This window comes from Chroicocephalus ridibundus, chromosome 3, assembly GCF_963924245.1.
Source record: "Chroicocephalus ridibundus chromosome 3, bChrRid1.1, whole genome shotgun sequence".
NCBI lineage: Eukaryota > Metazoa > Chordata > Aves > Charadriiformes > Laridae > Chroicocephalus > Chroicocephalus ridibundus.
The window spans coordinates 24,974,752-24,987,270 of record NC_086286.1 but is presented as its reverse complement, the minus strand read 5'-3'; the positions used below and the strand labels follow the sequence as shown (position 1 = coordinate 24,987,270).

At 40.6% G+C, this 12,519-nt stretch overlaps 1 protein-coding gene across 23 annotated transcripts in view; it reads right to left on the bottom strand.

The window, feature by feature from the left end:
• The window catches only part of ESRRG (estrogen related receptor gamma), a 408,609-nt gene that overhangs the window by 212,478 nt on the left and 183,612 nt on the right, over positions 1-12,519 (bottom strand). Inside the window, exon 1 of one of the 23 annotated variants that reach the window (XM_063328442.1) lies at positions 2,362-2,385. The exons of the other annotated variants lie outside the window; for them this stretch is intronic. Coding sequence (XP_063184512.1) covers positions 2,362-2,363 — 2 coding nt within the window. The 5' untranslated portion in view covers positions 2,364-2,385. Of the gene's footprint in view, positions 1-2,361; positions 2,386-12,519 lie in introns of those variants that run through there. 23 annotated transcript variants of the gene reach the window in all.

Below are 12,519 nucleotides of genomic sequence, written 5' to 3'. Positions count from 1 at the left end.
CAATGAAATAACATTTGCAAAATATCACAGTAACAGAAAATTCCAACAAAAATCGTATCTCCTCTTCCTTGTACAGAGAAAACAAAACCTTCTATATATCATCACCAGACCAGCACTGGTCAGAGACACATTTTTTTAAGGAATCAGAACATTTTCCTTTTAGGAAGAATGGTTATAGATCAGTAAAACCCATGAAAGATGTCTATCAATTGGAAAGGATAAACACATACAGTATAGTTTCTGCTAATCTGTCCGGAAAAGGGAGTGAAAAATAATAGATATATTTAAATTTATATAGGCTTAGACATAATCATTTTTTGTAGCTTGATATAGTCTTTGTCTTTTGAGCACAATGGAAAATGCTGCAAGTCCTGTGTTAAAGGCAGGTTTCACAATAGGGAACTGGCTTTGAATCCAGTCAGTCCTACATTTCATATGCACAATTTGGATCATAAAAATCTCATTTATATGTCCTGTTCCTCTATTCTTGGCCATCTCTCTCTTATAACATGCTGTATAAACTAATATACAAAAGCTATTTGAAAGACCTACGCGAGGATGCACTCTATTTTTCGTATCTTGTCCTATGGATTTGGAAGTTAAGGTCTTTGTTGTATTCATATAGGTTTTCCGTTTCAGAAGGTCTGTTAACTAAGCACATTTCTAAATCTATTCTACTACTATTTTTAGTGGACCCCACTCTACCATTTTTTAGCCCCATACAGAAGTTCATCAGCTACATCTTTAACTTTGGAGAAGTGCAAGAGCAAATTAGGAAGCATAAAAAAGTCTAATGATTTTCCTTTAAAAGACCTGATAACAGCCATGTTACGGAAACTGCTCCCTTAGAACAAAGGACAGTCTTGGACTGGGTTTACTTGCAGGTAGCGCTAAAATCTGCAACAAATTTTGTCCTGATTTGGAGTGGAATAAAAAGCTAAATTATTGCATAGACATAAGACAAGAAACCAATATGATGTCCCAAAATGCATCAGGTCAGCAAGAAATAACTTGCATTAGAGGAAGTACCAGTAAAATGATCAAGAAAAGCTAGTCTTTATCTTCTTTTTCAGAAGCAGAAGATATTCATTGCTGCAACTAGCACTTAGACACAATACTCTAAGAGGACTCAAGGTGTTCTTCCTAACATATATAACAGTCTAATACGGTCATCACCTTGGGGATGCTTTGCTTCTCTTTTAAAGCTGCACACACTGTTTCTCTTCACTTTCACAATAATAAGGCTGGAGCAGCTAAAGCAAGAGTTCATTTGGAAGAACTTCATTAGGAAATCATGGAGGGTACTGTTATCTACCGTCTCATGCAGCCTAACAGTTGGAAATGAGATTTCCAGCAGCATGATACTGACCAGCTACCCACAGTCCACCTTGCAGAACTTCTGAGATCATATGATGAAAATCCCTGGACAGGTCAGTGCTCTAAGTCTTTTCTATATCTCCTAGATTTCTTGTCTCTCAGGCACATGTACAGGTGGAACTCTCATTTGAAACTCCCATTTTTCTCTCTGTAGTAAAAGTAATAGCTTCCTTTGCACATGCAGGTTATATGTCCACAAAAAAAACCCCACAAACAAAAGTACATCAGGGGATTGCAATAAAGGTATATAAGCAAGCTAATAGAAGCAGTCAGAGCTGGAAAAATAAGGGACACAATGAAACACTTTCTGACACAGGTGCTTGCCCAGCCAGGAACCCATTAGCACCTTGTCACAAAAGCCCCTAAGCACACAAAAATATGATTTTGGAAGTCATAAAAACCAATGGACATACACAATTAAGTGACCAATGAAAACCTGTCGTCTTGTGGAACATAGCCAGAAATGACTGGTGGGAAGGAAAAGATAATTTGGAAATATCTCAACCTCAACTTTTAACGTTTACTGGCGGGGGAAAAAAAAACAAACCCCACAACAAAAAAACCAAACAACCCCCCCAAAAAAACCCCCAAAACAACTGACGACACATAGCAAAGGGTGGGAGAGAGAAAAGAGTGCTTTGTGGCAATATCCCCATTAATTTTATGAGACTTAGGAAACCTGAAGCCTGGTAGTCACCGCTGAGTTAGCAGGATCTAGGGCAAATGTACTGAGCATCTCCTGACATTTCCATGCAGAGCAAGTTAGAAAGCATCTGGCAAAGAACGAACATCTCCACCTTCACAGTCTCCCACATCAGTTGTCCCAGCTTCCCCTAGCTCACTTCATCCGCTGCGGCTACAGCTACTGTTGTCTGAGTATGCTTTCTGCGTCTCAGTTTTCCTACTCCTCCAGTCACTCCTCAACAAATCCCGAGACTCCCACCTTCAAATCCGAAGCTCCACCACAGCATGAAAACTACTTACATCTTGGCTGTCAAACTTGACACGTAGTGAGCTTAAAGCTTTAGTCTAACTAATATGCTCTGCTGGGCTTCTGGAGTCAAACTTCTCTGGTCATGGCTCATAATCTTTGTCTTCAATATCCATTCAAAATCTGTTTAAAACTTGTTTATCCTTTCTAGGATTCTACCAGTAGTCCACCCGTGTGTAACTTCATAACATAAGCCTTTAATTATGAAAAAGAAAAAAGCCTGCATGAGAAATCAACACACCCACTCTTACCAGCACACCTCTCCCCACCCAGTTCGTCTTGATTATACATACTTAGGTGGGAAACTGTTTATTATCACCAATTATGGAGCAACTCAGAACCCCATCATATTAGACATTGCGTAAGTACTGTAAAATAAGACAGTCCTTGATGTAAAGAGCTTTTGGCAAGTTTGCCCTGGAGAGGATTCTGCTGGTATTTGCTGCCCAAGACACCGCTCTTTGCTGTTCACTGTACAACAAACAGGGGAAAAACACCTCAAGAGAAAATATGCATCTAAGTGTAAATTTCAAACATATTTAGAAACGCTTTTTAACATGGATTTTAAGGCAAAAGTGGGACCATCTTTGTGATTTTCATAGGGTCAACAGTTTCTTCTTCATTGTTCATTGCACAGTCACTGTGAAGCACACAAGGACTTGGAAAACAGATCTGACAGGCACCTGGGAATACCTCTGTTTTCAGGGCTTAAGAGAATTAGGGGTGCCTGACTCTTCCACTAGCACAGATCAGAAATAAATGCAGAGAGTCACCTGACGCTATGGTGCTGTAAAACACGTATGCAGCTGAGATGTTGTGCTTGCTTCAGTGGAATAGCTTCAGTAACACGTGCCGATTGACATGCAAATAAACCTCTTGAAATTGCACCAAGAGAGGTGGAGAAAGACAATCTTGATTAAAATTTTTTGAAGGACACCACTATGAGGTGCTTAGTTATGATCAGCTCAACATAAATTATCATATAACCCATTTCCAATGAGAATGTGATATGAGCTAAATTTTACACTGATTTATAGCTTATGAAGGCTTCACTGAAAACCCTGGTTGTTTCACAAGTCCAGGTCAGTGCAGAATTTAGGATTGTTTTCTTCCATTAAACATGTACAATTGTGCATTGGGGGTAGAAGGTCATAGCAACAGCAAGAAAAAGACTTTAGAAAAAAAAAAAGTATCATCCCACGTAAGGAAAAGATTCTTCCCCTTTGCAGATTCCTAAGCCTGTGTTCGGTTTGCCCTGAATCGACTGCAATGACGACATCATTTCAAAGATGATGATGATGATGTAGATTTTGAAAAGAAATGTGACAATGAAAGTTATCTCTGAAGTCTTTCTCTTATATTCACAGATGCTTGATTCCTCTTTCCAGACAAAAAGCCTGTACCCGCATCAAGTCCCCATTTAGCTTGGCAGTCGGCAAAGAGCAGGTGGTGGCCTACCTTAGACAGCAATGAAAAATGCATTTTTCTCTTCCTTTTCTAACCTGCTTCAGAGACACTGGGAAATCTCCCACGGAAAACCCCACAGACCCTAGCAGACTCCACATTCCGGTCACAGTTGCGGCATATAGCCAGAAAAACAGCAGAAACCTTGATATATTTCTACTAGTGTAAGTGAGATCAGAGCTCAGAGCTGAGACCGTATGACAAGACTAGCAACTTGCAAAATTGATTATTAAAAGGCTATCCCATACAAAACAGGAGTCAAACCTGAGGATTCAGATTTTTGAAGGTACTTGGAGTTTGTCCGTAGGTTTGGGGTTTTTTTTAATTATTATTACACATCATTAATCTGTTCAGACGTTATCTCTCTTTAATTTTGCTTGTTTCTTTTAATAGCGTATTTCAAGATATCGGCAAAGTATCTCTCTTCTTTCGCGTTAGCACCACTCACGCAACCCCTAGAGTTCAAAGACTTGTGTGATTAATAGCTCTGCCAGAAATTCCTATTTAAAAACTATTCCTATTTTATCTCTTCTTACCCTGTCCCTGATTTTTCCTTACTCTCCGTGCAGAACGCCCACTGCCAGCATCTTCATGCAAACCAAAACTTGGCAACTTTATTTCTCACTGTTCCTTTTCCACTTTAAGAAGATCCTGCCGATTTTGTTTGACTGAATAATAACCAAGCAACTTAAAAGCTCAATCCTACGAGGAGCTGAGTGCCCGCTATTGGTGTAAGCCCAAACCAGTAATTTAGCACCTTTGCAAGAGCTCAGCACCTTGCAGGATGGTATCAGTGTGTTTCAGCTTGCTAAGCTGTGATTTGCCCGTGCCTCTGTTTCTCACTCGGAAGTCAGCATTACCTTCTAGTCTTGGATTTCAAGAAAACAAAGGTATTTAAACAAGATCACACAGGATCTGTCACCGAGCAGGCAACGCAGGTTCCTTATTGCAAGCCTCCCAAGCGAGCACTGGAAGTGTAAGTTATATTCTCAAAATTATTCTGTCATCCCCGTGACAATTTAATTTTTTTTTTTTATTATTTTTTTTTTTAATCTAGTGCTTCTCGACTCTGTTTAGGTAGCCACGTCTCCTCAATATCTCATTCAGGTGTAGCACGGAAAAGTCTAACAACCCTGGGCTGGCAGCCAAGCTTGCCGGTGACTGACGCTCGCTTAACTGAGCAAAGATTTGCTCTGCTCCAAGCAGGAACCTGACTACACAAGGACCGGCAGTGACAGCGAGGGTGCAGGCTTGCATCCTAACAACGCCGTTTCCAGCTTGTGCTCAGGCAAGTGGAACCAGCACTTAAGCTGAATGCTAAAAGGCTTCAATCTTCTGCTTCCTTCCAAATTCACCTCCTGTATAAACCCAGGACTTTTTAGTAAGAGCGGCACATTAGGGTAGTTACATCTCTAATCTGGGCATAATTTTAAGCTCAATGAAAGGCGATTTAAATGTTGAAGGAGGAGGAAAGCAAACGGAGGCACAGGAGAGAGGAGGTGGAGAGGAAAGAATTGCTTAGAATACATTTTTAAAAATGTATTCCTGCCAGTAAATGATAGAAATAAATCAGCAGTATGAAGTCACTGGTAGCTGGATTTAAAACAGACTTTATGACCATTTGCTAAGGGGCCAACATAAAGCATAAGCAAAACTAATAAAAATATAGCTTCCATGAGCCATGATAATGTTAAGCTGTTGGAACAAATTCTTTGATTTAAATGAAATTACACTTATCCAAACACAGACTACAGGCAAATTTAACAAAATCTCTGCCCCAAAGGTTTTACTGTCTAACCAGTCAATGATTAGGGGAGGAATGATCGAATGATAGAAAAAAAAAATGTGTAAGTGAAGTCTGTGCCCAGCAGAACTATGTGGCTACCTAAATTTCCTTGCCTTGCCTGAAAAAAGAATCTCGTTTTCCATAGAGAGAAACTGAAGAACTACAGCTTTCATGTAAGCAGTTCCACGATTATTCACAATTGTGTTGTCCTCCCCCCAGTCTCTCTCTTTCTCTTTTTATTTTTTTACTTTTTTTTTAACTGAGGATACTTTTTGTTGAATAGAGGTAACTAAAAGAGGTAAAATGCTCTGAGGGTACTTCATTTTAAACCCAGGTGGACTAGAGAGGTGTAGAAGAGAAGTCAGAGCTGGCCTCATGCATATGATTTCGTCAACATTCACATAATGCTGGAATCTCGTCTCTGATACTTTTCAGTCTTAGCGAAGGTACTAACTATCACCCCGTTTATCAAACATACTAGCAATGTATTGGCCAAAGAACACACCCTTTACATATTCAGTGGCCCGATGTTGGGTTTGATGTGCACCAAGCCGTGAACAGCAATGAAGTTAGCGTAGCCTGTGGACTGAGATAACCTTTTAAATTTTTCATCTCTTAAAACTTTGGTTTACATTTCAATTAGGTCACAAGCAAAATCCATTTGGTCATGTCAATCTACAGATGACATAGCTTGATCATAAAAATCATCACAGAGCTAAGTACAATTGGTAATCTCAATAGCAGGCAAAGATGCTCTAAATTAGAAACACGTGGGTGGTTTATGCATCTCCACTATCTGTCGTCAGTAATCCATCCGCTAAGTATTATTTTTTATACGTCATTCTTGAGTGAATATAAAAGGGAAAATAAAAATAGCCCAACTAAGGTATACAAAGAAGTAAACATTAGTGGGAATGGGCAGGAAAAGCAAGGGTGGAAGCGAAGCCTTCTCAAAGAAAGGCCTTACAGCCCACAAACACCTGAGAGATCCTGTGGCCAGGTTTCTGCTTTGTCTTTCAGGAGACAGAAAACCAAAGATCACCGAAAACTTTGGCTCCATTAATATTAAAATGGCTTTTTTTTTCCTCCCCCCTTTCTCTCTCTGGTATTTTTGAACCTGGATCTTAGAACTGAAAGCCAGTGGATTAAGCATAACACATCAAACCACTGTTAACACCCAGTCTCCTGCAAGGCTGAATCCTAACAACTCTGTTTTCTGCCTACAGTATGTGCAAGCAAGTGGAACCACCACATGCACTGCATGCTAAAGGCCACAGCCTTTGTCTTCTCCAAGTTCTGTCTATTTCAGAGGCTAACATGCTGCAATTAGTCTAATTAATGTGAAACAATGAGCTGTGTTACCACTTATCAAATTGATTGTTCCCCTATCAAAACAAAACAGGCTGGCTTTTTGATGTAATTTCAAGAGATGATTTGAAATGTCATGTTGCTGCAAGCCAATTACCTTATGACTGGAGTCACGGTCAACAGAATACATAATTAGCATGAGTTTGGGAAGGCTGCTTACTGCTAGTATGCTAATTAACTGTCTTTTGTCATAAAACAAAAAGGTTGTAGCTAGGGTTGTGAAATAGGTCTTTTTTATTTACATTTCTTTGTGCTTATCAATGTGAGGCATGACAATGCAAAAGAATGGAAAATTTTAATTCCACTTCTTCAAATTAATACTGAGCTGCAAGGTCAGACGCAGCGTTGGACTACAAGCAATGCTCAACTCTTGCACGTGCAAGATGCGGGCTGCACCCTCTGCCCGGAGCGCGGTGAAATTAAGCACCAAGCGAATCTCATACCAAAGAGCCACCGAGTAGCACCTACGAAACAACCGACGGCACTCGATGGGTACCAGATGCTCCTTTCCAGGAAGGAGGAGAGCACCCACGGTAGCCCAAGCATGCTGGGTGCCCTCCTGCCAACCCCCAACTGCTCCACCACACTTCCTCAAAAGCACCCTCCAGAAGAGCCTAAACTACAAACAAATGACATTATTACTTCTGCTTCAGCGTGGTGCTCAAAGAATGCTTAACGAGGGCGTGCGGGATAGCAAACGAAGCCTGCCTGTGAGTAAAAAGCTTCATAACTCAACTGCTGCCACCTCCTCTCTGTCGCCTCATTTGTGTGATAAATTTTTTATTCCTCAGGCATTCGTTAAAGAGCCGATCCCGCACAGGGCTGGGTGCCCTCTATACCTATAGGTTTCGGCAGAAGCTGAGGAGCTCATTACTCTGCAGGATAAAGATCTACCAGAGAGAATCCGAACTTAAAAGCCAGCTGTGAGCGACTCCTGCTCTGCCCTCTCTCATCCCGGCTCCGCTCCACGCGCCGCCACGCTGTCACGCGAGGGTAACGGAGGGCAGAAATTAGCTTAGTGAATCATCGCTAATTCCTACCAATTTAAATTCTGGTTTTCTTTTTCCTGCGTATAATTCAGCACTTTATCTACGGTTTTGCTTGGCCTGAGCGACTCCTGAGAGCAAGGTCTGGAATCAGTGGAAGTTTTAATGATGTTGTTTCACTAACAGCTGCTGACTTAAGAATCCTCCTATTTGTCGTAAAAACAATTTTGTTTCTCTGTGCATGCTTGGTTTGAACCACTACAGAGATAATTCTTGTGCTTCTTGAAAGCCCTTAAAAGCAAGAGAGATGTGTAAATCACTCCCCTATAGAGAGGAGAAATTAAGTGTTCAAAACCTAGATCAAAAAGTTGTCAAGCTTGCCTTTTCTGAAGACGTTGTTTAAATTCAAACACAGTCTACTCCAGGTTCGTATGAAGAATCTTAAAGTTTCAAGTCCAGAAATGACAGAGAGTGGATCACCTTTAAAATCATGATATGAAATCAGTAGGCATTCCTAAATTATTTTCCTCATTTCTCTCTTCCAATCTGAGCTGAACTCAAAGTGTAATAAAATTAGGTATGCATGCAGGGAGGCTAAATTTTTATCTTAAATGGTGAAACCTATAACGAACAGGAAAACACTCATTTCTTCTGGTGCTGTCATTTACTAGAATCAACATCATCCTTCCTGTCTTTATTCAGCAGAGAAAACAAAGCTAATCCCAATTTCTAAAGAGCTGGCTAATAAAGGAGTCAAGGGATCATTAGTCTAATTAACTCATTCCTGTTTTCAGTTTACATTTCATTATGCTATTACACTCTTTGAAATGTCAATTTTTAAATACCATAGAAAACTGTTTAACATATAGACATTATGTTCAACAAATCTAGGGACATATAGAACAGTTACTCAATACTAGTAAATTAATAGTATCCAGGTACACAACTAAACATCTCCCAGATAAATCATTATTGTAAACTTCATTTATTGATACACAAATCAGGGGAAAATTTCAGTGACGCTTGGCTCCTTACTTTATGGTGGTGCTTTTGCTACCAGAGTATTTCGTAATGCTCAGATAGATGTCCTTGCATCCACTTTTAGTAATCAGACCATTTTATTCTTAACAAAAATAAATCAGGATACTAAATTGTAACTTCCTGTCAGGTTTCTTTTTTTCTTCTTTTTATTGGGTGTCTTTCTATAGCTTAATATAATGAGTCACTTACTGTACTTTAAGTCAATTCTTAAATTGATTTAATGAGTCATTGAGTCATTTACTGTCTTTTAAGTCAATTTTTAAATAAATGCAACTTCTATTAAATTAACGGTCGCTTCTGTAACCAGCTGTTTGGAAACAAGCAACCTGAGTTAACAGTACAGGCTTGTACTGCTACATTTGTACAGACAAGCACAAGTTTTATAAAACAATTAAATTCTTGATATAGGTAAAATATTATATAATAATATGGGTGTGCACACGAAAGCACATAGGATGAGAGAAAGCCGGTAGGCACGGACACAAAACCACATTTGCCCGTGTGCACTTCTAAACATCTCTCATGCACTGTCTACCTACTTGCTGCGGAGAAAACAGCTTTTGCTTAGCATTTAATCCAGTAAATCGCTAAATGTGAGTAACACTACACATGACTTGTCCCCGAGCATCTCTTGGTTTATTCACACGTTTAAATTAGACATCTATCACAAACTGCTGGACCACAGCCTGAAGTATGGAGATGTTTCGCCAACGTGCTTCTTTGTAGTGAAGTGTCGGCAGGAATTTGGGCTACTTGAGCAATGAAGATGGGCACAAGTGGCACTAGATCCTTGGTATCCTCTTTTTCAAATGCCCCATGATGTGATGCCCGCTCCGCCTGCCTGGGCGTCCTCCAAAGTCTTTTCTCCTATGAATTTGCATGGTACATACACTGACTATCATCTCAGTAGTTGACAGAATCAGGCTACGTGTGCCAGAGTACACCCGTAACGTTCCCCCAATGAAAATGTCAGACATCGTGATTCCTTTGTATGTATTTTAAGAGATGCTAATGATTGCTTGCGCTGACTCCAACTCACAGGCAAAATGAAGACAGACACATTGAAACGGGAATGAAGCATGACAGCAGCTCTTACATAAATATGATCCAGGCATCAATTATATCTGCTACAGCATGGGCCTGGTTATTAGTCATGCTGGATAATAAGAGATCTGATCCTTACGTATGTGTGAGTCTTTTCTTGAGTGTCCAAGATTCACCGAAACACTTTTTAATACTTTCTGATGTCATCTGGCCCTTACCTACAGCAAAGAGCTTACTAGTTAATTCCCTGGTTATTTTAATTTCTGAGAACTGGAATTTGGTCTTCTGAATAGCCTGGACCCGGGTGAGACCTCTATGGCATCTCTACAACATCCTCTAACTGTGGCCAGGCACTAACATAATGCAAGTTTAGCTCTTCTGTGCTATAGATGCTACAGAAATGAAGGAAAATTGGTTTAGTATCTACCTGTTCAGTCTATTGCAGGAAAAGAAGTCCCTGCCGATCCCTAGCAAATGGAACGTGTGACTAGATAGCCCTGGCTGAAGGAAACCACGATCGGCATTTTTATGTAGCTGCCCTTGCATTTTGGGAGGCAGGAAGCTTCAGCTTTACGCACCCAAGTTTGGAAAGTTTGTCTGAGAACATGAGCTTATATTGGAAATCTCGTACTTGGTGAGACACATGACTCCACCTCCGGATGAGATGTGTATTAAGAGATATTTATACAAAATTTGAAGTTATGGGGAAATTTGAACAGTGGCAACTGTTCATGAGCAACCACGTTACAGAATGCATGCAATGTGTTTCTGGGATAATAGTACAGGGACCCCAGAGCTGCAAGAAGCAGAGGAGACGATACCATTCTGCCTTTTGTCACCACCAATAATACACTCGAGGAAAAGAAGTGCCTTTAAAAAGATGTAAAAGAGAACTGTGAGTGCAGTACGTGGATTATTTTTAATGGCTTAACACGGATTAAGCCACATTTATTAATTAATGTATTTTGAGAAGGTTAATGAAAAATAACATTTCTATCTGTTAAAACCGTATTACATATATCTTTAATATCAGTTCTGCTTTAGGAGGTCTGAATCCAGATAGGAATGGTAGCTACAAGGTACCCGATAATGGTCCTGCAATAAGAGGTGAGCATTAGCTCTCATTAATTCATGTTCTTAGTGTTATTCGGCATCACGGGCTGACCCGACGTGATGTAACAGGATGTGGCATACCAGAATGCATCACAACGTGTTCGGAATCGTAAAAGCAAACGAACCCTCAACAACTACAACTTCCCTGCAGCCCCTGGAAGGGAGTTTGGCATTCCTGATCAGACACTGTCTTACCTTTATTATCAACGTGTTATACCTCCCGTTGGCTGTTCAGTGACTATTTTCTCTCATCTGTTTTCTAAACCAGCCAAAGCAGGTCAATGAATCTTCATTTAAAAACAAAAGCACAGAACGCTGCTTAAAGCTTTGACTTACTGGGGTCTTTTATTTTCTTTCCCTCTGTGTGTTTTTACCTGGTATTACCCAAATCTAGCATTGCCAAGAGAAGACCAAGGTGATTAGGAGACACACACTGGTATTTTAGCAAACTCCTTGGGAAAAAAAACAATTATTTGGACTTGAAACAAGCCTGAAACATTAGAGCAAAAGCAACTACAAAAGCAGGAGCTACGGCCCCGTATGCCCCATCTAACAAGGTGTTGAGCACCGAAGCTCAGGGGACTCTTGGTGCTCTCGCTGTGAAGATTAGACAAGAGCACTCGCGCAGGACACAGCAGGAATATGAAGGGACGTGAAGTGAGCAGTCCCAGCAGACAGCCTGTTGAAATGTCAGTCAGGCACTCTGCCTCCACCACCTTTCACAGAGCTAAACATCTCTTTATGTCAGAACAAATTGGGCGATCCTCAAATCTTTTTTTTCCCTCTCCCCTGACTTCAATGCGACGACGAGCGCCGGGAAGGAGAGCGGGAGGGAGCGCGCACAGACAGTTCAGTTCAGTTCACATGAAAGCACCCTGACACGCTACAAGACTGAATACTGATATTGGCAACTCTTACAATCTTATCAGAGAGGCAGGAGCAGCAGCAGCCGGCGTGCTACAGACCTTCCCCCTTTCCAATTACGCTGGGTGGCTGTTCCCTTCCCAGGCGTCCTGCAACGTCCTTTGAAAAGAAACTCCTAGGCTTGATCAAAGGCCACAAAAGCAAACATGTCATTTCCCTATTTACGAGCGTATTTACTTTTGTCATCTTTTTCTTGTTTCCACTCCTACCTTCCCTCGTTAGTCCATTAAGGAGCTCTAATTTTAACTGGCGTCTAAGACAGGGCTCAAATGGAGACCGGTGAGTGACCGCAATCTTATTTTAAATGATTTGGTTTCACTTGCGAAATTCAGTACAGGGTGTTTGGTTGGGTTTTTTTGACCATAAAAACATATACAGAAGTTATTTTTGCAGCATAGCAACAATAAAGAAACCTTCCCACTGAC